The sequence below is a fragment of the Maniola jurtina genome, chromosome 20 (genome assembly GCF_905333055.1).
Source record: "Maniola jurtina chromosome 20, ilManJurt1.1, whole genome shotgun sequence".
NCBI lineage: Eukaryota > Metazoa > Arthropoda > Insecta > Lepidoptera > Nymphalidae > Maniola > Maniola jurtina.
The window spans coordinates 13,170,498-13,196,530 of NC_060048.1; the positions used below are offsets into that span (position 1 = coordinate 13,170,498).

The 26,033-nt window shown below is 40.6% G+C and overlaps 1 protein-coding gene across 3 annotated transcripts; it reads right to left on the reverse strand.

Annotated features, from left to right (window-relative positions):
* Nucleotides 1-10,237: 10,237 nt before the first annotated feature.
* Nucleotides 10,238-24,444, reverse strand: LOC123875557 (zwei Ig domain protein zig-8-like). Of its 3 annotated transcripts, none has more exons than XR_006798168.1 (9): nt 24,284-24,444; nt 15,917-16,005; nt 15,117-15,394; nt 14,628-14,705; nt 14,046-14,129; nt 13,510-13,644; nt 12,885-13,098; nt 10,775-12,442; nt 10,238-10,728 (listed from the first exon to the last, which is right to left on the reverse strand). XR_006798168.1 is itself a non-coding variant. In XM_045921441.1 (8 exons), the coding sequence occupies exons 2-8, from the start codon at nt 15,975-15,977 to the stop codon at nt 12,336-12,338; spliced, it is 957 nt and encodes a 318-aa protein (XP_045777397.1). In that variant the 5' UTR covers nt 15,978-16,005; nt 24,284-24,444; the 3' UTR covers nt 10,238-12,335. The 3 variants fall into 3 exon arrangements, 1 of the variants encoding a protein (XP_045777397.1); XR_006798169.1 differs by having other exon boundaries at nt 15,917-16,038; XM_045921441.1 differs by having other exon boundaries at nt 10,238-12,442.
* Nucleotides 24,445-26,033: the final 1,589 nt, after the last annotated feature.

The window sequence follows — 26,033 nt, forward strand, 5'->3', positions numbered from 1 at the left end:
CTGTGTGTGTTTATTATGAAAGTTAGTAGACGTAAACCATCTTGCCTAGCATATCTACAGGATATATGATTTCGGAGAGAGAGCCTAAGAACTTCTTGAGCTGGTTCCTCCTTTACCTTTCTATTATCGTATCGCAAGTCTTCTTCAAGGACTACACGGTACGTAGTCGAAATTCAACGGATACGTACGAAGCGATTTGGCTCCTCGTTTCTAATTCGAACCGCTAGGTTATGGAACGTTCTTCTGGCATCAGTTTTAGCCTTTACCCTATATGGGTACCTTCTCATCAAGAGTGAATAGGCATCTTCTAGGCAAGCGCGCTCCATGTTAGGCTGCATGATCACTTGCCAGCAGGTCTGATTGCAGCCAAGAGCTAGTCTATGAATTAAAACAAAAATTTTTTGTATAAAAGGTGCATTTGTATCTGCTGAGTTAAAGAAAAACTGTACTACGTAAAACTTGATCCACAGGAACTATGTATTAGAACTGTGGTAGTAAATGTAAAGAAACAAAGTGCCACAGGGATTATGTGTTATTTAGCGCACATTTCTTTGCTGCGCCGTACATTAGGGTTAAAGAAAATCCTCTTAAATAGAGTATGTTTTTCCGCGCGGCGCCCGCTGCGAGGGTAGGTACCCTCTCCTTCTGGAGGTAAGATTACTCCGAGCTGAATTTACGTGAGGGATCTAAGAGGATTAGGCTTAAAGTATTGTCCGATGTTCTATGTGGGTGTTGTCGCACGGCTACGGAGAAACAAAGGAAGGGTAATGTTTTTAAAGGTCTATGAATATACCTGCTGATAAAATATCGAGACTGGAGTTTCGTTGATCTTCTCACAGAGTGTCGTGTGTCATTTCAGCGGTGATTCATCTCAGCGGCCAACGCTATCTCAGGCATGCTAGTTTTCTCACGATGTTTTCCTTCACCGTAAAATAAGTGATATTTAATTTCTTAAAACTCTCATAACTCCTAAAAGTTAAAGGTACGCGGAACACCTTCCGACTTATGTTATTATTCCCAAACGAAAGGGTTGCTGTACACAGCTAGTCGTGCAGCTGTTATAGTGTCGACTCTGCAGGTGTGACGTGGATGTACACTGGAGCTGTACGTATATTATCATATCGGAAAACGATCGCCGCCGCACTCTCGCCGCTCCAGCACCACTTATCTATAACCATAACCGACACTTATCTGTAACCATAACCATAACCGCACTAACGCGAATATTGCGTTCAAATACTACAATGTGCTTTTTCTTAAATAGCTAATGATTTGCTTCGAACTTAGACCTCACAATACTTTTGTGAACTAACCGTATATTATTATTTAATATTTTTCTCTATTTAATAATAAACCCATCACCGGCTACTATACATCATAGCATTACTAAGCAAGGATCTCCACTCGGAATGAGAAGGGGTTGGCTATGGTTGATGTACAGATTGGCAGATCACAGTTCACGCACCTTTGGGACCAATATAGAGAACTGTCAGGCATCCAGGTTTCGCTCGCGATGTTTTCCTTCACCGTTAAATCATCACAAAGTATCACTATACTTAATATTATAAATGCGAAAGTATGTCCGTCTGTCTGCTAGCTTCTCACGGCTCAACAGTTTAACTGATTTATATGAAATTTGCTTTAGAGGTAGCTTGCGTCCCAGAAATTGACTTAGGCAATTTTTATTCCGAAAAATCAAACAGTTCCCACGGGATTAAAAAAAACCTAAATCCACGCGGACGAAGTCGCAGTTATCTAGTTTTATAATATTTCTTGTGAACATCACACGAACGCACCTTCTAATTAAAGAAGCCTAAAGTGAACACAGCAGGATACCATGGCGGAATTCTATTCATTAATTCAACTTTAATTAAATTCTAGTGAATACTGCACACGTTCCACCCTTCCACCCCTTTCATAGAGAGGCGTAAGATTTTCATTAAAGTCTACCTAGTTTACATTCTGTTATTGTAAACAAAAGAAGCTTTAACATATTTTTAGAAAAATCTAGAAAACCCATGCATAAAATTCTAGAGAAAACTACAAATTCATCATAATATGGAACTCTCTCTACGCGAATTCAACTCGCTCTTGTTAAGTTTTTTTTATTTAATCATCATGATGAAAGCCAGCGCTGGCTCACTACGAGCACAGTCTCCTATATAGGAATGAGAAGGGTTAGGCCATAGTCTACCACGCTGGCCAAGTGTGGATTGGTAGACTTCACACACTGAGATGCTATGGAGAACTCTCAGGCATGTACAGGTTTCCTCACGATGTTTTCCTTCACACTGCTAGTATAAGTTAACAACCCAAATGGTGCTTATTTGTTTCAAGTCTCTTCATAATATTAATTCCCATCCCTAAATGGAATTGCAAACGAAACTGACGACATTGTTTTCTAATAGAAATATATTTTCAAGTAATAAGGCGGGAGACAGGCTCTGCCGTCGACAGCTGCGCCATTGGAGGGCTCATTAATATCAAGTCTTCGCTACCTTTATAAATACTAGCTACTAGTTAATTTTCAGGGTTCCGTACTCGAAGGGTTCCAGTGGGACCCTATTACTAAGCCTCCACTGCCCGTTCGTCTGTTTGTTTGTCTCTGTGTATCTTACGAACCGTAATAGCACAGGTTTACGATATTGTATATCGTTAAACTGTGGTAATAGGTAGAGAGTTGAAATTTTTACATTTTCTATTGCCGCTGTAACAATAAATAACTTAAAATGGACGCCATGAAAATAAAAAAATATGAAAAGTGTCATTTCATGTATGATGGTACGGAGCCCTTCAGGTGCAAGTGCAACTCGCACTTGACTGATTTTTGTTTTATTTTATTGCAAGTTAGGCCTTCATTGCGATCTCACCTAGTGGTAAGTGATGATGTATTCTAAGGTGAAAGCGGGCTAACTTAGAAGGAGTACGGTTTTTTTTATTAAGGTTCCGCATGCCCAGAGAAAAAAAGGAATCCATATAGGGTCACTTTGCTGCCCGGGATCAAATCCCGGACCCTCCAACTAGCTCAACTACTAGGCTATCAAGAAAGCCCCTACTTACCACTAAACAATAATAATAATAATAATAATAATAATTTTTATTTCAGGCAATATAAGTCACAAGACAACCCATAACAAACAAAAAGAAAAAGAAAAAACACAAAATAATATACAGCTTAATGTAGATATACATAGTGTAAACTAATCTAAATAAAGCTGTTGTTGTCGCACCGATGCAGGTTTGACCAATTTTTAGAAAAAGGATTACTCAGATCTTCGTTAACAGCACACAAGATGGAGTTAGTACTGTGTCTTAGTCTTTCCCAGAAGGAAGCCGTCCTTGCTCTGAGTATGGCGAAGAAGTCAGGGACCCTCGCCGCAGCAAACATGGCTTTAGCACTGCAGAAACGCGGATGCTTCATTAGGATGCGGAAGGCGTTGTTATATTGTATCCTAAGCGCATTATAGCTGCGCTTGGTAAACTTTGTCCACAGTTGACATGTGTAAAAACATTGACAAAAAGCTTTAAATAACGTCACCTTCACGTCATCGGAGCAACGCGCGAATCTGCGCGCTATCATGTTAGCCCGCACCGAGAGAGCCCTGCGCTCCCTCTCCATATCTTTATCATCCTTTATGTCATCTGTTAGAATATGACCCAGGTATTTAAAGCTCTTAACAACCCGAACTGACGACCCATTCAAAAATACCGGCGGAACGGTCTCCGGACCCTTACCCGCTTTGAAAATGAGCATTTCGGTTTTCGCTACATTGTATTTGAGGCCATGTTCTTTAGCGAACTGGTCACAAATACTGAGCAGTTTTCTAAGCCCGTTTATTGAGGGGCTGAGAAGCACCATGTCGTCAGCGTAGCTCAAATTGTTAACGCAGACGTTACCAATATGGCAACCAACTTTGGTACTTCTCAGTCTCCCAATAAGGTCATTGATGTAGAGGTTAAATAGATCCGGAGACGTCAGCCCTCCTTGACGTACGCCACACTCTAGCCTATATTCACTAGAGAGTGCGTCGCCCCATTTTACGTAGTTGGTTTGGTTCTCGTACCAAAATCTCCACAAGTTCATTAATTTTTTCGGTACATGACCATCAAGTTTACGCCATAATATTTTGTAGTTAACGAGGTCAAATGCCCGGCTTAGGTCTAAAAAGCATGCATATACTGAAGTATCCCTATTAACATAATAGTTCACAGTATATTTGAGACTTAAAATGGCTGAATCTGTAGAGAGTCCAGCACGAAAACCAAACTGAGCATCGTCAATATTAAAGTTCCCAGTCAGTTCGGGTTGTAAGAGCCTTTCCAGTATTTTTCCGACAATAGTGCCTAACGATATGGGTCTATAGTTGGTAAGATTAGACAGATCGCCGGTTCTATTTTTTACGATGGGGGCTACTATCGTTTTCATGAGGTCCTTTGGTAAGTAGCTATGCTTTAAGCATAACTTAAATATAATGGATAGGACCCGATAAACTTCATCACTGGCATAGAGTATGTGCTCAATGCTGAGGCCATCGTGTCCCGGAGATTTCCCACGTTTTATACATCTTACAGTTTTCGCAATGTTATCAGGAGTAAAAATATTATTTAGATCGCCAAATGACTTTTTCTGTAAGGTTGTATCGGAGGCAATGGCCTCAGCATTTTGCTCACCACCTACTTCCATGGGTTGGACTTTAAAATGATTAGCAAACATGTCAGCGATTCTGTTCGGGTCCTGTTCATTATTCACCGACACAGGTAGGACATCTTTATGTTGAAGGCTTTTAGTGGCTTTCCAGAATTTTGGAAAGTTCTTTTTATCCCTATTTTCAGCTATTATATCCATCTTTATCATTTCTTCATTTCTTTGGCACCATTTTAATTTGCTTTTAAATACTTTTCTAAATTTTAACATATTTTCATATATAAGTCCATGGTCAGGTTTACCAGCGTCAATCCACCATCTAAAATAAAGTCGAGCTTGTTCATGACTTGATCTTACATGGTAGTTCCAACCAGCGATCTGTCTACCTTTTTGTCCTGCACCGGTGCGAGAACAACTTAAGTCGGCTCCGGCCTGTAAAACACTTATCAGATCATCATACATATTGTCAATGATAAACTTACACTCTAACGTATCACAGTTATCTTTATCACAGCTATCGAAATGACTAGGATAGGTAACTAGTTTTAATTCTCTATAGCAAAATTCTCCGTATTGATTAATCTGGTCGAGATTTCTATTATTCCAGAGAATTCTGCTATTGTTACGGGTATTGCCTATATTACATTCTACTTTTTTTACAATGACGTCAATATTTATATCTATCAGCAGCGGAAAGTGGTCTGACCAGTTTATATCATTGACAACACTTACACCTTTTATTATTCTAAACGCCGCCTCCGTGCCTAAACAGTGGTCGAGCCATCTTCTTGAGCCACTCGATTCACACATAAAAGTATAAGTATTAGAGTTCAACCCTAGTAGATCTACGTCCGCACACACCCAAGACTCGGCCGAACAAAATTCAAAAAGTTCCCGGCCAAAGCGGGCGCAGGGATGCGCGTTAAAATCGCCCAAAGCAAAAACAACTTCTATATTACTGTCACTAACAATAGCATTAAGTTGCGACAGACAGCTCGTAAATTCGATTAAATCATCTACTTTATCACTATCACAAGGCATATAAATACTAAATACTAACATATCACAGTTATGGGTCCTAATTTTAACAGCAATTAATCTATCACTATTGCAATCCACTATTGTGACATCCGGAAACATTGATCTGCGCCACATTAACGCTAGCCCTCCGTACGGTCTGCCGCGCAACACGCCGACAGAGGTGTCTACCGAAGATTTCGAATAACAGCTAAAATCCTTATCAATTTCATTTACGAAATTGATGTCGTGAGGCAGCAGCCAAGTTTCTTGGAGGGCGATTATGTCGACCTTTTGACATAAGTGCCGCACATGCGGCGCAGACCGTTTTACAGACTTACAATTAAAGGACGCTAAGGTTATGTAATTATTATTTTTAGGCGTACTATCCATTAATTTTATTGTTAGTAGCGGCAGCGCTTTGCGCATTACGATCTCTGAAGCGACGAAACACTAAGCCCTTAGGCCAAAAGTCACTATTCAAGAAGGTACTCAGCTGGCTGCTAGGAACCACTATTTTATAAGAATTAAAATCTACGTCATGATTTTGTTTCAACAATTCAACGCTGTAGCATTCTTGGTTCATGTCTTTAATATGGTTTTTAATGTCGTCGTCAGTCGTACTCTTTTTAGCCCGAGACAAGTAAATGGCACTTTTAGATTCGCTTACTAAAATTCGAGCCGAGTTCTGCAATGTGCCACGCATATTTTTAAGCTTAGTTTTCTTACGAATCACTAACTTAAAATCGTCGTCGACGACGGAGGAGGTAGCAATATTCGCTTCACGAGCGGTCAGTGGAATTTTCAATGCCACGCGATCGTGACCCGAACGGCGCGCTTGCATAAAGTTTGTACTCGCCTGCCGCAGCGGACGTTGCACAATATCACGATAGGTCGGAGTGAACACGGTCTCGATGGAGCTCGCACGGTTGCGTTGTGGTACAAGTACAGGCGACAATGCATCCTTATCAGACGGTGTTGAAATTATTTTCTTCGGTGTCACTCTTGGATCTCGGGATTTCGGGGACGTTAAATAATGGAAAAATTAATATGAACGTTAATAATGGAAAAATGTTACAACCCTCAGCTATACAACACAAAATGAGAAAACAAAGCTTTTTCAATTACCTCGTTACAAAGTGAACTGAAGGAAATCACGTACCTACCGACTACGTGTCTGTAAATAGGTTCCGTTCGACCGTTAAGGTGAACAAACTGCTCCCGGAGCCATTAGTCAGCGCGGCGCGGGTCGGTGCTGTCGGCGGCGTCGGCCGCGTCGGCGCCGGAAGCGCAAACGAGGCATTTCCGGTACGTGCCGCACGCGCCCACCTGCTGCTTGGCCCAACTTTAATGTCTACGGATCGTGTTTGATAAACTAACTACAGTTTAAAAGAGTGAAAAGAATATCAATAAGTCTGAACAGTCTCCATATTTTTTTCCATTTACGTCACGTCGTTCATTGACTGGAAGAGTTTGTTGGTTTACAACATTTCTGTATGCTTACCTATTTGTCAATAAGCGACCGTGGGAATTTCAAAACTAAATGACTAACATCAATAAGATTTTTCACATTTTTCACTTCAGCTAGAATCGTATTTAGTACAGGTAGGTACATCCCAATAACTGAGTACGGATTTTCTCTCAGAATGAGCTCTAGGCTATAGTTGAACACGCTGGTCAATGGCATCACTTCACTCACCTTACAAACTACTATGGAAGTCTTTCAAGCAGGTTTCTTCACAATGTCTTACACACAAGAAAAGTTAGAGGTGCTCGCCCGAGATCGAACCCCCGATCTCCCGAAATAAGTCTTAACTAAGTTATCATGACCGCTCAATGTCTGAACTTCTACCTCTACTTAAATCTCAAATTTTGAAGCTGGTCGCAAAATAGCCCCGTACGAGAAGCGTGGAATATATTCAGCAAACAAATGTTCCAATTCGTTCAATAATTCGTTCGTTCCGAGTGCAGCTCACAGCTGCAAGCGAATGTGAACGCTTTATCCGCCTGCCGGCAGCCGGCGCGCGGCGCTTACGTACCTGCTGCAGTAATAAAGGTGAACTACGAGTGCTCCTGGACACATATAAGTTGAATAAAATTGAGGTGCTCCTGCTACTTTTGTGCCGGAATAACTTTTGCCTTCAGCTAAAATCGTGTTTCAATTATTCCAACCAATTGCCATACCACTATAATTGAAAACTTTTCTCAGAGGGAGACGGGTATGTATTTACTAGCAGGAAATTATGAACAACGAGCTCACCCGCCCCAGCTTCACTCTGGTGGAATTATGGAAATTAATAAAAATCCTGAAACAAGTACTTTTTCATTTGTGCCTGAAAGCCCCAATTTTCTATCAATTGATTGAGAAATGATGAATGGTACAAGCTTTTATCCTCTATTTAATCCCCTTAGGTGTGGAATTTCCAAAAATCCGTTCTTACTGAATGCTTACCTACGTCGTAAAAGAAACCTCAAAATTTCAAGTGGTTTAGGTTGTGCATTGACAGATCAGTTAGTAGTCAGGAAACGTTTTTTATCGTATACATGAACGCTGAGCTGCTTTCATGTGGGTAAGCCAATGACTTTTAGAAAGTCATTGGGGTAAGCATTACTTTTGCGTCTATGAGCTGCACATCATTGTTATAGTGTAGGTAGATACAGTCAAAGGCTGAATCGTTTAGCACCTTAATGATAATATTCGCGTGGCACGGTTATGCACAAACGTTAGGTGTGTGTGGCGTGTTTATAGAAAAAGGTCATAAGTGCGACAGGTTTTTGATGCAATAGTTTCGTGGAATTGCTACTCAAATTCCGAGGTCGACCGTACCCGTAGCTAGTAACACTCGGGTTCAATTTGTTCAATAAATCGGAGAGCGGCGCAGCGCAGGTGTGATTTCGTTTGCCCGTCCGCGTCCCACACACGGCGAGCATTTTATTCTGTTTGTGTTAGTGTCAGAGCTAACCTCCACAACTAGCCTCTAATTGTATTGTGCTCTTGTGTACTCAGCGCCAGCGAGCTGTTTGCTCCGCTGCTATTACATTATTATATTGTGCAAGGTAAACTTGCCAACAAATGAGAACTGTACATTTTGTGATGGCTAATGTTTTAGAAGTGAAATGTACTCCAAAAGGTCATAGGTTGACTTATTGCTTCACTAGCTGATCATCTCGGGTAGGATTTCTGATCAACCTTTCTTATAATATGAGAACTTTCATAGAAAATCTTAAAATTCTAAATGTAGCGTTTTAAGTTATACGTTGAAATGTCTGTCTTTTATACATTTACTAGCATCAGCTACGTAACTTCATCCGCGTGGATTAGGGTTTTTAAAAATCCCGTGAGAACTCTTTGATTTTCCGGCACAAAAATAGCCTGTGTCACTCTATACTCCTCTAAAAAATCCATTGACTTGAAAAAATCACTTCGATAATTTACTGGACGTGAATTTTTCCTGTTGGACTTTTTCAAAATCATTTCTGAGGCTCTACAATGTAGAGAAAATGATCAAGCAAAATATCAAGTTTTAACCTGTGTGTTGGTATCGATCAATCAGTTTATCCTTTTACATCGGACTGTGTATAGATTATGGCAGTATAATAGATAGTGCATGTAGTACAATTAATTGATCGCGCCCAGTGCAGCGGGGGTAACTACCCTAGTGCTTTGACACGTGCTACCTTCTCCGACACATCACTCCGCTCTACTTGCTGCCCGCTACTTCTCTCGCGTGATCAACTTCTTCACAACAGTAATACAAGAACTTCAATCAGACTGAAACCCGAAAGGTAGTTGCTTCAAATCCCACCCGTTGTACTATACGTACGTACTTATTAATTATTTATTATTATTGTATATGCGTTTTCCTGTTGAGGAAATTCCCGCGCCATTAATGACTCCATTAAATGGCGCCACGTGAACATAATTTTCGCGCCACAGCGAGCCATTGTCGCCATAATGTACTGTATTACGAGTATGTGCACTTCATAGCTGAATCCAGCCGCACGCTCACTACAAACTGTTTTACTTTGAAAATACCAAACTAACTATAATTAATATCTGGTAATATCCCAGAAATTAATTTGTTTGTTTAGTATTTTTATATATTATGTAAATTTTTGTAGAAAACCATTAAATTATCATCTTGAAACCCTTTCTCAGTGTTCGTCTTTATGAAAAAAACTTAGAATAGACAATCACTACTTTCTAAACTTAGCGGTTTGTTCTTATTATTTATATTTAATATACCTACTAGCTGATGCCCGCGACTTCGTTCGCGTGGACATAGGTTTTTTAAATCCCGTGAGAGCTCTTTTATTTTCCGGGAAAAAAGTATAACACTACTTTTTTTCTACTTTATCCAGGGTATAATCTGTCTCCATTACCACACACACATACAAACTTTCACCTTTATAATATTTGATTTAAATGACGATGACGATGATCCTGCCGGGTCGACAGAGTAAAACAAGACAGCATACATCTAGCCACATCAAAGTGCGTGCTACAGATATCAGCCTAACCCCAGGGCCGGGGTTGATTGTGGGAGGTCGCAGGGTGAGCAATAAAACGCGCAGTAAACAGAGTCATCAGTTTATTAGCAAGGGAGAGTGCTATGTTACATGACGTCAGTTCCGCGACTGTATCGCACAAACTTCAAGGTATTGATATTTTACAGTCACCAAGTGTATCGGTAATTACTTATGTACATTAAATATTCCGTTGAGCTTAATTGAACTCCTGGGGACGCTGCAAACCACAGACTTTTGGTTTCTATTAAGTTTTGAATGCAATTTCATACTGATGGTAAGATGGAAGTTAGCTTCTATTCATTGTATTGTTATGAAAACATAATATAAAGCTCTAGGCAAAAAAAAAGCTCATATTATTTTTAAAAAGTGAAGACAAATTCGTACGCTTGTGTGTGTAACTCTTACGCGTAGCGGCAAAGACTAGGTAAATACTGGCGTGGTTTTGATGCACTTTTGAGTAAAACGACACTTACGAGCATGCTTCAAAATATGACAGCACGTTACCCGTCTATAGAAGTCTTTGGCCATAAGTACTGCTAAACAACTCTAGCACTAACTAGCCGCGGGCAAAATGTCAATTACTTCAGAGGGGTATTGAAGCCAGGCTCTTCCACACTCGTCAAAAGTCTGCGGTGTGCGCGCTCTCATAGAGTAATTTGAATGGTGCGCAGATGAATACACTAGTAACAAAACTTAATTAATACACCCTTACGATTTAATTAATTTTATCCACATAATGTTTGTACAAATTAAGTTAAGAATAATAAACCTCTGTACGTTTTGCTTTGAGCAATTAATTCTTTATTATATTATTATAATTTTAATTAGATTCCTTTTTATTAAAATTATAAACACATGGAATAGAAACGAAGAGAATAATTTATTTTAATACTCATTTCTTATAATTAGAATTAATATTTAATTACATTTAAAAGTATCAACAGAAACGTCTCGCATACACACTCGTATTATTGCACAAGTTCATGATAGTAAATTGAAATCGCTTAGGCTTGTCTGACACGGGTTTCACCTTCACAAGAGAACATAATAAAAACCGTGAGTATAGAGACCTGTCAGAAAAAAGCTTCTTACATATTGTATATGTAATCTCAAACTTTGTCTCGCTCACGCATATGACGCTATATGATGCTACGCGCTGCCAATGAGAAGCTTTTTATCGCCATGTGTCACTTTTTGCGAGTTAAGTAGATGAAAATCCTCTTGAAAGACATGTGTTGAGGTGTGCATATTACTCTTACCATGCCATAGCCGGGTAAAAATGAAGTGGATTAATTGCGCCATCAGTTACAGATAGGGTTCCCGCGTGCGAGGGCGCGCAGCTACGCGTGACTGTTTTATGAGAATGCGTCCCTCGACAAACATCACCATGCAAGTAATTTTCGCCACGGAACCATTTTCACGAATGGGGTTACAAAGGCTATAAATTCTGCTGAAATATTGCGTGGGACATAAATTTACAACGCACTTGTTGCAAGGTTTGCGTGAATTAATTACAATAAAATAGCAATTTGTCCTCTACAATGTAATATTTTTAGGTTTAAAATCAACAGCAGCCAAAATATTTTGATACATAAAGTACTAGAACGCTTTTCATCGACACTGTGAAGGAATCAATTAGATTTTCCGATAGTAATTGCGCTGTAATCACGTAATTTATTTTGCTATTACATACTTTTATAGATTAAATCTTTTGATAAACTTCTACGCGTCGTGAGCCGTGTCCCACGCAAGTTTGATTTGAGAGAACTCCTTTAAAAATAATTCAATAATACCTGCTTTTCTGATTGCTACTTACAAAGTCTTTCTAGAGTCGCAAGAAAGCGTTGAAACACTGATTCCGCTGGGACTGCTCTCGAAAAATTGAGAGCTCTTTGTAAAGTGTTAAGATACATAAATGTTAATGTTACCCGTGTACAGTAAGCCTTACCCTTCATTTACACATGCGTCACTACCACGTCGCCAATGCTCGGTCGTAAGACAAGACCGGAGATGAATTTGTGAAATGTGAGGTAGTCGGCGTGTGTCTCGGCCTGTTTCACACATGTGTAAATGTACCTTAACCTGGCGAAATAATAGAGTTAATTTGAAACGTGGAGAGTTTGTATACGTTCGGATGGATGCACTACAGGCAGTGCCGCAAGATGGCCGACCAAGCCGCGACGAGGAGGGAGAGCCAGCCGCCTCGCGCGCTGCTGCCGTTGCGACTCAGCGTCGCCGCCATCTTGTCACCTGAGAACATAAACTTCCTTTTTAGTATTGCTACCGGACATCTCAGGATTATTTAGAGAAAGGAAATTGTTCTCTATCCGCTTCTTTTCTCGTTCCAACCAACAAGTGAAAATTGAGATATTCATTATGAAAAAAACAGTTCGCTGCTGGTCAATTACGGTAAAGTAACATGCCATGTCGTAAAAGAAGTATCCTTTAAAACTTGGATATTATGGCACTAAGTATAACCGTTGCCACGCATCTGTTCTCGATAGCATTTCGGGCATCACCCACTGACCTCAAATCCGCACCATCATAATATTCAAAAAGAGTCTTGAGGATAAGACGAAGATGAAAACTCGCTGCCTTCGGAGACGTGGACGTAAATGTGGTGCAGTTGCTGCAGCATGTGGCGACGAATGAGGGCGAGAGAAGAGCAAGAGAGAGAAGGAAAAGCACTCACTGCCCTCGGAGACGTAGACGTAGATGTGCGCGGGCTCGGTGTTGGCGGCGCGGCACGAGTAGTTGCCGGAGTGCGCGGGCGCGGCGCCGCGGATGAGCAGCGCCGACTGTGTACGCGCCCCGGGCGCCGTGGCCACCGTCACGCCGCGCGCCGCGTCGTAGTTGATCATGCGCGCGTTGTGGTACCAGAACACGTACTGTGGCGGCACCGGACTCTACCAACACATACCACTTAATTTAGCAGTACTGGCTACTAGAAGCACGGGAACTTTTCGATCTTGTCCTCTCTCCACCATTTTACCACCAAACCGCAAAACTCGGGCGAGTTTCCATCCTTATGCCGTCGACATTCCATCTACACGCATGAAACGTTTTGCGTCATCATTCCTCATAGGTTTGGTACTCTTCCGCGATCCGTGTTTCCTACCAATTACAATCCGGGTATCTTTAGAACAAGAATGAATAGGCATCTTCCGTGTAAACGCGTCCCATCTTAGACCACATCATCATGATAGTGATAGTGATCAAGCGTTTGCCTATAATGAAAAAAAAAGTAGAATGTAGTTAGCTCTGACATTTAGCAGCTCCCAGCTGGTCAGTCGAGGTTTGTAATTCCCATACTTTACCTTCTCTATAATGCAGACGAGGTTGATGGTGGAGCCCGCGTCCACGTGGTACTCGTCCGCGCCGAGGATGAAGGCTTCGGGCACCACGATGTGCAGGTGCACCAGCCGCGACAGCGTGCCCGACCCCGTCGACACCTGCGCGCCAATAGGGAACGTGAAATGAACCCTAGTAACCTTGTTTTAGAACTCAAGTTTGTCTATACATCCATAGCTAGCGCTCCAAAAGAACCTTGTGAAATTACAGTTTTATCAACGTTGGTGATATGGTCATACTAAGCCATGAAATCAGAAAGTACTTCGTACAACAATAAGAATCATTACTTCCTAACATCCATGTGCTAAGAACACTTTAGTCATCACCTGGTGACCGACCATATCGCCGCGTCAAAATAGATGTTTCTATCAAGAGCCATATTGATTTTTTCACCCATTACAAATGCTTAAAATCAATTGAAATTTTAGTGAGTAATGAATAATATCTAAAAACAGAAAATCTCCAACAGGGAACGAGAGAATTTAGTAAAACTAAAGCCCACCTGACATTCGTAAGTGCCATTGTCTCGTTTTTGCACATACTTAATTTGTAAAATCCAGTCATCGGACCCCTCACTGTGGAGTACCTTCAAAGAAAATTAGAAGTTAAGTTTTGATCTACCTACATTCAAACTAAACCTAAACATACAGTCAGTTAAGAAATGTCGCTAATATAAACTTTATAAGAGAGCTCAGAGACACTCGGCGGGCGCTGGAGAGAGCTATGCTTGGAGTTTCTCTACGTGATCAACTCAGACATAAGGAGATCTGTAAGAGAACTAAAGTAACTGACTGCTCAATAGGTTGAGAAGGTACAGTGGCAAAGGGCAGGCCATATAGTTCGAGAATCATTGGGGTCTCAAGATGCCAGAGCGCTGACCTCACCCGGAAAGCGCCGCGATGGAAGACCCCCTACTAGGTGGACAGATGACATCAAACGAGTCGCAGGAAGCCGCTGGATTGCGGCGGCGCAAGACTCTGGCGTGTGGAAGCTAGTACAAGAGAGCTATGGACGTTCATGGGTTGATATAATGATGATGAAATAGGCGTAGGTACATGTTATTTATAGCAAAAAGGCATAATACCTGGAACCGCTCATCGTTGGTGTACATGAACACTCCAGAGCTGATGATGTGCCAGTCGCGTCTCCGCACCCAGGACACCTGGAACATGATATTCAGTTCAATACGGAAACAAACATAATAGAGATGAGTGCTTCCCTGGACCCTATCTACTTTTTCCTTCTTATTTTTTTTGGTAGATTTAAATAAAAATTAAAAAAAGTAAGTAGGTACCTATAATTAGTGTAATGTCGAAAAATGATTATCTTCAATTATCGCCTCTTGAACAAATTAGAACAGAGAAATCCTATTTCGTTTCTTGGCACGATAGTATTGTCTTCTTACACGCTTCTTACTTAGATGAACTGTTGTATATATTATTATAGTCACTGGTATAGATGTTCCGCATCGCTACACTTCGCCAGACTAAAGCCTAAACCCTTCTCATTCTGACAGGAGAGTCGTAGTTAGGAGAGGGCCGGTGATGGGTTGAGATGGATGCGGTCTACTTACCCCGCGCTCCCCGAGGTTTCTCACAGGACAGTGCAGGAAGGCGACTCCGCCCAGCTGCACCAGGATGTCCTCCTCCGTGTTGTTGATGGTGGGCTCCCGGCGCAGCGCCTCCAGCGAGGAGTACCACAGGTCGCGCCAGGCGGGCACCCCGGCGGCTTCGGCCTCGGCCTGTGCCGCCGCGTCGATCTCGGCCTGCGTCATCTCGGTGTGCGTGTGCTCCGGCGCCGCGGGCAGCACTTCTACAGCGGCCGCCTCGCCTGCCGAGCGCCGCGCCCGCTCTGTGAAACCATGGCCTTAGTACATGACCCTCGGCATGGGGTTACATACCCAACTGACATTACAATTCATGGTAGTTCAACAAATTCCTGTACAACCGGCAACGCATTGGTTCTCCTGGCGCTACATAATATCTAGAAATGCCAACAATAATATGGAAGAAATCAATAAAATATATAATCTGAATAAAATTTGAGAGCGCCTGTTATGGGTAAGATGTCTCAATTTACCGGCAAACAGCATATAAACTGTTCAAACACTAAAACGATTGCAACGGGCAAAAAATGTGCTTGATACTTTGCAGACTTGAGGATCCTTCAGTCTGGAAAACTCAGTAAACCTCCTAATAGTCTGTCGACTGCTGCAGTTCCCAGTCAAAGCAGAATAAATTATGCAGAAGTTGCTTTGAATTTAAAGTCAAGCGAGCTCCAACTTGGGCTGCATCATCAGCAGCCCAAGTTGCCAGCAGGTCTGATTGCAGACAAGCGCTAGTCTATAAATTAAAAAAAGGAGAATGTAGTTACCTGCAGTGCCAGCGGAGGCCAGCAGGGCGGCGAGCAGCACCAGGGCGAGCGCGGCCGCCATGGGCCGTTACTGGCGCGTGCTGCGGCACCTGCGCCAACACACACCACCTCAGCACCAGCACCTTCCGAACACCAACCACCGACAGTAGTTACAAAGTTTGGAAATTGGCTCTTATAGCTATCCACCGATAGGCGTCCACTACAGGACATAGATCTCTTGTAGGGATTTCCATTTGTTCCCAGGTTGCTTCCCAGCAAGGGAGCAAATGAGAGTCTCTGCATGCTCCTGCAGATTCTTTTGATATCTGTCCAACTGGTGGGGGTCTTCCAACGCTAAGTATTATGGTGTGAGGTTGCTTTCTAGACACTTGGCCATAACGTTTATCGGTTTTGAAAAACTATGTGCCCGTTCATTGCCAATAGTTCCAATGCCGCGTACAGACTGACGCAAGGTAACAAACATGAAAAGAGCATTTTATCAGTGTGGACGTAGTGCGTGCACGAACCGAACATGTGCGTGTACGCGCATCTGTCTCCGACGTACGTACATAGTAGCTGTATCCATATATTGGTTGGGTTGGTTATAATACGTGGTATACGTGGTGTAATGTTTTCTTGATTTCACGTTTGACATTTGAGCGATTTGTATCAGAAACAACGTGAAACAAAAACGTTACGTGTGCAGTTGGTGCGACATAATGTAGCCAACGCTCAAGGTTTCTCGCTGTTCTGTGCTAGAACGGTGATGTAGGACAAGGTTGTGTATAAGTACCCTTTTCTAGCTATAAGTCCTCTTAGCCAATAATAATAACAATTAAATTAGATATAGTAATGATGAGCAAACTATCATGTCAATCAAGCGCAGTACATCTTAAACCTAATCATTCGTTTCTATCTGGAATAATGAATAATGGACTGTAGGAAAAGTCAGAAATAGAGGTCGCCGTACTATTACTATACCTACATTGTTTTCATAATTCAAAATTCAAAATATTTTCATTCAATTAAACTTTATAACACATGGATTTGAATCGTCAAAATAATCTAGCAATGCCGTTCCTACCGAAAAGAACCAGCAAGAAACTCGGCGGTTGCTCTTTTCAAGTATTCAAATAACAATAATAATATGTTATAATGTACTATACAAGCAATTACAGCCCCGTGTATAATTGCTGGAGCGAGTCAAATCCAAGCTTTTTTACCATTTACTTCGATTGTGTAATATAAGCTTTTTTCAGAAGCATACTTTTAATAGATTTTTTAAACTTGTGTAAAGGCAAGTCTAAAATTAACTGTGGAATTCTTTTCTATTATAAAATATTACACTCATTCCCACAAACGACTTTTTAATACAGTTGCTCAAAAAGTGGCGTATTGCAGGGTCGTATAGCGTTCGGGATGTGGGCTATTACATACCTACTCGTGCATTTTTTTTTAAATAATGTCTATTAAAAAGAAAAACCAACCATGAAGTTTTTACTAAAAAAATTCATAGAAGTTTTTATGATTCATGCAAATACGTATATTTCTAAAAAGAAGCTACTAATTTGTTTCAATATCAGATTTAATGAGTTTGGTTAGGTTTCATTTCATTTCATCTCATTAAATTTTATTTTCATTTCATATCAATAAAAAACTTCTACTGAAGACTTGGCTGTATGGGCATAGTTCCCTTTGCCTACCAGAATGGGTGAAAAAAAAAACTCTGCTTATATTCTACGGTTGGCGCCATTTTTCAGAAATTTTCTTTGCGAGTTTAGTTGTTTGTTGCACAAAATGAGTAATTTCGACCCTAGTTTTTTTCTATCTATTAACAATAAAGTTGTTTTAAATTAAATTAAATTAAGTTAGTTGAGTTTATTGTGTTTTTATTATTTTATTAAATTGCTTCATATTTTCGCAACTGTATTTAAAAGTAGTCGTTCAGTACACGTGCGGAACCGTCATTGCAACTTGTTCCGACTGTCAACCCTTGCCTTCGGCTGCGCCTCGGCTCGGGTAGACATTTGTCGGAACTCTTTGCAATGGCAGCCTTTCCACACTTGTAATGAAATATACTATTCCCACTTTCTTGAGGCGGAGCGTAGGATATGCAAACCTATTACGGTTTCAAGTTTGCCTGTCGTGGAAATCACAGATTCTTTTGTAACTGAGAATGTGTTGTCGTACATAAAAAAATATATTATTGTAAATGTATTGAGAAGCTACAGCTAGAATACCTATTTCCTTAAATTTCTCTCGTAGAGAATCGCGCGGTTTTAAATTATAGATTGCGCGTATTGTGCTTTTTTGTAACACAATTTTTTTTCCAATATCTGCCACTTTACCCCATAGCAAGATTCCGTAAGACATAATACTGTGAAAATAGGCAAAATATACAATTTTTGAAGTTTCCACGTCAGTGAATAAATTTCAGTACCGCAATGCCGTCGTGATAAATAAACGCGTGGAACTCGTAAGTTTCCTCTCGCTCTGATAGGGCCGCGGCCGCGACATATTGTACACGCAACACGCACATTGACTTATGCAAAAAGATGACAGACACTTTATCTAAACTAAATTTAGAGTATCTGTATCTTTTTCTTTTTTATATATTGCTAAAAAGGGCGGAGCATGAACATTTAAAGACTAAATTATATCCACGGTAGTTTAATGTATATATAGGCTCACGACTGGCAGCTAAATCACGAGGTTTGACATCTCCAAATTAAATTAAACCCTGTCAACCTGTACCTGTTTTTTTCATATTATATTAGTAAGAAAGAGGACGCGGATGGCTTCGTCTGTGTTGGTGTTGGCTGGCGGGCGTGCTCTGCCTTTTTGGAGTGTTTTTTTGTTGAAACTAACTGGAAAGCGCTCTAAGGGGGTGCCGTGCGTATGTCGGCGAGCGCCGTCACAGACGGGGTCCATACTTGTATAATTTAACTTACTTGTTACAAATAAGTAACTACAAACTTGACATTGGCTAATCTTTGTAAAGCCAGACGAGAGAGAAAAAAAAAAGAGGACGCGGATACTCTAAAATTTAATCACACTGAGAATGAGTACCAGTACCATTGTGGTTAATTCTGCTGCACATCCAAGCTTAACTAAAATGATAGACCTACTAACCTAACCTATTGTTATTCCTGGAGAAGCACTACATTTAGACCTGTCGATTTTTTTAAAAGTGTACAGAAGAATTGACCATAATACCTATATGTGTTATTAATTGGGTATTAGTGGAAGTAGAAAACACTTTTTGTGTCCATATCTGTAAAAGTATTTTCATCTTATGATGTAGCTTCTGAATTTTGCCTTACCATGCTACGACCGCACCGGTTAAATAGCTTAATTACAAAGTTTACGGTGTGCACACACGTACCTATGAAACATTAACGCAGCTATGAGAGCTAAGTAAAACAGCTCACTTACAGACTAAGGACCAGTAGTCTGCAACAGGCTTTATGCGTATGGGTGTCTGGCGCAGTCCCGCGCCCGCCGCCGCCAATCGCTCGATATTATAAACTTCCACGCAACCTTTGACTTATGTTCTTGTTTAACTTCTAAACGCTCCCTAATAGGCACATAAATTACTTGTTCGCCGAACTTTTCACTTTCACTTCGATATGAGTTTAACTCTGGAAATTTTGTTGAGGCGGCGCCGTTCTTACGACTTCCCAACTCGTAAGTAATTAGATAATTTCTTAATCAAGTCATGGTCCTATTACATCAATAAGCTAATACCCGCGTCTTCATCCGCGTGGATTTTTCCGTGAGAAGTTTTTGATTTTCTGGGATAAAAAAACGGCTTTTGTCACTCTCCAGGTCTAGCTGTATCCATGTGAAAATCACTCTATCCATTTGTTGCTACGTTGCGACGTAATTATAGGAAAAACGATAATTGAAGCCTCAAAAGCTCAACGATTAGGGGCAGACGGAAATCCGAAAGGTCCGTGTTTCAAACCCCAGTCAGTGCACCATCGTATCTACTCCTAGCACAAATTTTCTGCTTAGATTGAAGGGAAAGTGGAACTTACGAGTAGTTATGATCATGGGTCTACTATAAAAAAAAAAACATTAAAAAAAACCGGCCAAGTGCGAGTCAGACTCGCGTACCGAGGGTTCCATACTCAGATATTTTTTCCGACATTTGGCACGATAAATCAAAAACTATTATGCATAAAAATGTCCGGAAAGTGCTAAAGTCGTTGTAATGTGGGTGTCCATAATTCAGATTTAGCCCGACTATAAACAGAATCTCTCGTGTCTAGACACAGACAGTATCTGACGTAGGAGCAGCCGTGCTGAGGTTTCACTGCAATCTATTAACTGTGCTCTCTTGGGGGTTGTGTTATTTATAAAAGGTTTATATTCTAAAGGTTAAGAACCATCACACGTCTAGCTTAACTCTAAAATAAACTTTGTGGACTTTGAATTGATGCCGGTTCATATTGAAGATGAAGGATGGAACTCATTTAACGACTACGCTAAAAGATTAATTTACTGTTGAATAGTTTAGTGAATAGAGATTTCCAACCAATTATTTGAAATACATAGCGCGTAACATAACATTTTAAATTTTAGTTTTAAACAAGTTAAATTTGCTTGTTTTTTTATTTTTATAATAGCTGATGCCTTCAAATTTTCTCGTGTGGATTGAGTTTTAAAAAATCCATGGAAACTCTTTGATTGTGCATCTATTTGTTTTTAAAAAAGTTCTTAGGTACTTACTATATTTTGAAAAAGAAATGGTTTGATTTGATATACTTAAGTAAATTATGTTAACAGAACATGTTTAAGGTCAAAGTTGCCATAAATCGTGGAGTAACCAGATTGCTGTAGAGTGTAGTTAGTTAGTGTTTACGAGGCAATCACTCCTCTGCGCATAAAGTCAAGTACAGTTCGTGTTTCTGGCTCATTATAATTCCCCATAAACAGCTTATCAGTTAGCTACGTTTACGACTCGTTACATATTTATGAGCTATTTCCATAATTGGGTAATAAGTACGTAACGTTGGCAATGAGTAGGTGATGTTGCCGAGAGCCGAACGTACCTACGCCTTTTGTGTAATAAGCTGTGACATTTATGTATGATCTCATTATTCATGTAATCTCAATATTTATGTAGAAACCAAGCGGAATCCCCGTTTGGATTCTACATAAATGCGACACACATCATACACTTTTGCGATGTTATTGTATTTTATCTTCACTTATGTTACGTCTAAATTCATTATATTTGGATAGAAATCAAACGAAAATTCTTTTGGGATATGTTGACCTATTATTCCTCCATTTATGAAACAACTAAATTCATATTATTTTTCTTCTCAGTTTTGCGTATAAAGTAAGAATATGCACAATATGTGAAATTGTATAATTTTCCTTAAATCTAACCATTTTATTTTAAGTAAAAAATTAAAGGCATTTAGATAATTTTTAAAAATTAAAAAATGTTCTGTAACATAAAAAATGTTCTGTAAAAAAGGTTCTGTAAATCAAAAAGTACCTATTTACATTTTTTTCAAAGACTAGCGCTTGGCTGCAATCAGACTTGCTGGCAAGTTACGATATAGTCTAAGATGGAACGCACTTGCCTAGAAGACACCCATTCACTCTTGACTTGAAGGTACCCATATTGAAATCGGAGGGAAATACTGATGCTGGAAGGGCATATCCTAGCGATTGGAATTAGAATCAAGGAGACAACTCATTTCGTACGTGTCCGTGGAATGTCGACTACACCTGGGTGCAGATCTATACTATGTATAGTGTACGATATACGATGGTGCGGAACCCTTCGCGTGCGAATCCGACTCGCACTTAACAAGTTTTAATGTCCCAATTGTCTCCAATCGATTACCTACTTAAAATTGATTGATAAAGCCGAAAACTTGGAACCAAATATGTTATTTATATCTCGTTACATTACCAAAAGAACTGCGTTTTGTGATAAAGATATTACAGAGAGAGTTAACGTAACAGAACGAAACGTTTTGGTAGTGTTAACGTTAACAAGTGAGTAACGGTAAGCGTCTGGGCGTGCTTATTGTAGTCGAGTGGCGCGACCCTCGTCCTTGCAGTCACGCGACCCTCACATTCCGGTGCCGGGTAGTAGGCACGTGCACGGAATGTGAAGCCATGCCTCGGCATTTGTGTTTAGGGGAATTATTATGTTGCTATGATTATGATTAAACCAAAACTCCATTAAACACAACCATGCTAATTTAGCTTCATGCTAATTTATTAAAAAATTTAATGTTTAAAACGATAAGGAATTCCTATTGTATTTGTCTATCTATATAGGTATACTAATAAAAATCTTTACCAATATTACAAATGAAAGTGCGTCTATCTGTTTATCTGCTAGCTTTTAGGGCCAATCCGTACAACGAGCGTATGTCCGTCCCCGCGGACAGACATAGCCTACTTTTTATCTCGAAAAATCAAAGAATTACTTCACAAATTAAAAAAAAATCCCAAAATCAAGACAAAATGAGAGAGTATCATCTAGTCAGAAATAAGTTACAATAATTATCAATGTCACAATTCACTACATCATCTCGTTGGCAATTGAACCCTCAGCCAATTATTTGTACGCCTCTAATAGCCAAGACTTAATAACTATGTTTTTACATCTAAAGATAATATTTGGACATCCCAAGAAAGTGAAGGATTCATTTAGCGAGGGCAAAGTCGCGGGCCATTAGCTAGTTCTTATAATATTATTCTTTTAACTAAAAAAAAAAGGGGTTTTCCTAAAATCAAAATTATTTTATAATATTTCAGTCCGAGTTTAATTTATATTTAAGTGGTGTATAACGTGCGTATCACGTAGAGATCGCTGTGTATAGTGAAATCAGATAGGTTTCGTGAACTTGAAATGTATGGTAGAGGTCATAAAAACAATAATACGTTAGTTAACTGTGTTCTTAAATATCAAAAAAGCACGAAGGTTTAGCTAAAGCCTTGGCCACACACAACGTGCGGCGGCAACGACATGTGACGGCAACGTGTCTAACGTGAATCCTAAGAGTTATGCCACAAGGAACTATATGAATGCGCGTATTCGATAATCTGATAAGTAGAGTTTCTTGTTTTACAAATCGTACCTACTAAGTAGCACGTACGCATGTTTTAAATAGATTTTATGAATCTAATTCTTCGTGAGAGAGTTGCGATTCTGTGGATGACCTAAACAACAGGTTGGTGTTATCTGTCCAGACGCTTGATTCCAAGTTATTTAACACCAATCGTCCGAAAAGAACCAAAAAGTTCTCTGACCATACTCTGAAGCTAATGAAAGAGAGGTAAGAAATAAGACTACAGTTTTCAGCAGACTCTCGGTTGGTAGTTTTCGGGAAGCGCTGTGCTATGTCTTTTCGTACACAATTCCTCAGGGCTTGAAGACCATCGAACAGTGCATGTTATGTCAACATATTATGGATACGAGACAGGCTCGCTAATTATGGCCATCATAAGAAAGCTCCGAGTCACTCAGCGAGTACTTAATGGTGATTGGCGTGAACGAAAAAGATGAGTGACATTACTCAGCAGGCGAAGCGAAAGTGGCAATAGGCGTGGTACATAGTTCGATAAAGCGATAACATTTGGGGTCCCATGCTGCATGGTGCTAGAATTGAGTTCTCGCACAGGAAAGTGTAGCGCTGGAACATCCCCGACTAGACGGACAGACGACATCAAACGAGTTGCGGGGAGCCGCTGGATGGTGTGCCACCCTGCGTTAATAAATTAAAATGACTGATCTATGTATTTTATTGCTATCAATTTCGAAAAACGATATAGCGATGTCGCTCCTATGCCGTCGCGCTGCTCGTGTGTCCTTGCTTTGAGTGTTAGAAAGTGACTTAATGTTTAAAGCATCTAGTTATATCATAAAGTGCAGTTGGAAGGTAATTTGTAGCTTTAGACTTTATATTTTTTTAAGGCATAGTGTCGTGCTAAGTTTGATCAAAATTGGTAAAAATATGCTCGAAATACTGTTCGCGATACATAGCAAACTACGGTTTGTTTTATAATGCAGTCAGTATAGCGAGTAATATGTATCGCTAGTTACAAATTAATTAAGTAATTAAAAGTGAACCAAGTTAATTACTTATTTTAATAATTAATTAATTTATGACATAGTCTGCGTACAAGTGTTTTAACGTAGACCACTGGTTAGTGTTCTAGGTTAAAACACAAATCTATCTTTAATATTATTCGAGGTAGCTATCCAAACCATACTCGTTTCAAAAACTCGACACGTATGTAGCATCCTTAAAAATAAAACGGCTGTAACAGAGACGGACGGACGGACGAACGGACCCCGAGGTCATTCCGTAAGACATCTTCTTTGAAACTTCAAAAAAGTTGAGTAATTACATGAATCCACGTAAAAGCAGCCAGTATCCAAGCTCACATGGCGTCCTCGGCTGTCACTCGTCACATGTCACAGCACAGCACACTGCACACAGCACGACTATTGCACACTCGCGGCGGGCGTGTGTAGTGCGCGGAGGCTTCACGCGGTGCGGCCGACACGACGAGCGCGGCGCGACTGGCGACGAGCGGACGACGAGCGACGAGGCTTGCCGACAGCGAACGAGCGCTGACACTGAAGCTGCAGCACCGTGAGCTGGTGGTGCCGTGGCTACACTCTGCCGGTCGGCTCTACACTCGCAGTAGAGGCGAAGGAGTAGTTGTGCTACTATTTGCATCTAGACCCGTGTCTAAAAATTCGAGCGTTTGCTTTTAGTTTCTCTCTAAAAGTACGAAAATATTTGTGTTTGTTGATGTGTTGGTTTATATTTCAATCGCATCGCAACGACGCAATGGATCGACGTGTTTGGGTATACTCGTAGTCAAAGCCCTGGACAGTGATAGTTTTTTTTATTCAGATACGAGTTAGCCTTAGACTGTAATCTCACCTGATAGTAAATGAAGATGCAGTCTAAGACGTAAGTGGGCTAACCGGAAAGGGGTATGGCAGTTTTTATGCAACCCAAACGTCTTTGGTTTCTACACGGCATCGTACCGGAACGCTAAATCGCTTGGCGGCACGGCTTCGCCGATAGGGTGGTGACTAGCCGCGGCCGAAGCCTCTCACCAGAGTAGACCAGAGATTAAGAAATTACATATAAAATTCTAAACTCCTACCGGGAATCAAACCCGGGATCTCTCACTTGTAAGACCAAAGCGCTCACAACTGCGCCAGGGAGGTCTTCTAGAAGTTTAGGTGTACCTTGGCACAATGTTAGTTCTTTCTTTTTTGACATACACAAGATGGAAATCCCCGGTTATCTCCTGCACTACAAAAGCGCCCTTATCGACTACACAGTGGTAGCTGAACGGGAGGACGCGGCGCTGTGGGGCGCGGGCGGGGGTGCTGGCGGGCGGCGCGGGGGGCGAGCTGTAGTAGTGACGTCACAGCGTACATTATGCACGCCCGGAGGCCACAGCTAGGCATGCTGTGGACTACCTTGCCACTGGGCCACTGTGCGTGTGGAGAGACTAGGGTGAAGCCCCTAGTTGCAGCACACCATAGCTGATATCATCTAAAATGTGGTAAAGGCTTCGATGGGTTAAACTATTCCTTATTTAAAGATTCCCTAGTGAAACAAGGAAATTTTGTAGTTTGGCCCAGAACGCGTCTACAGAATAAAAAAAATGAATGAATATGCACGGCAAGCGATTGGCTGGACAGCGTTATTGTTGCCTATAATATTAATTTAGAGTGAGTACGAGTGTAAATTAAAAATTTATAACACCCCCGACGATCCAAAGTATTTGAGTTTTCCAAAACATCATTTTCAAATAAATACTAAGTATTTAGGCAACGTCCATCTTGACAGCTTGACATTTGTCTATTGACATAATATTAAGAACCTAACGGTTATCTAACCTTCTTTTCTACAAGAAAACTAGAAAAGAGCTGATAACTCTTAAACGGCTGAACCAATTTTTTTAGATTATAGCTAAGAACACTCTCGATCAAGCCACCTTTCAAACAAAAAAAAAACTAAATTAAAATCGGTTCATTCGTTTAGGCGCTACGATGCCACAGACAGATACACAGATACACAGATACACAGATACACAGACACACAGATACACAGATACACACGTCAAACTT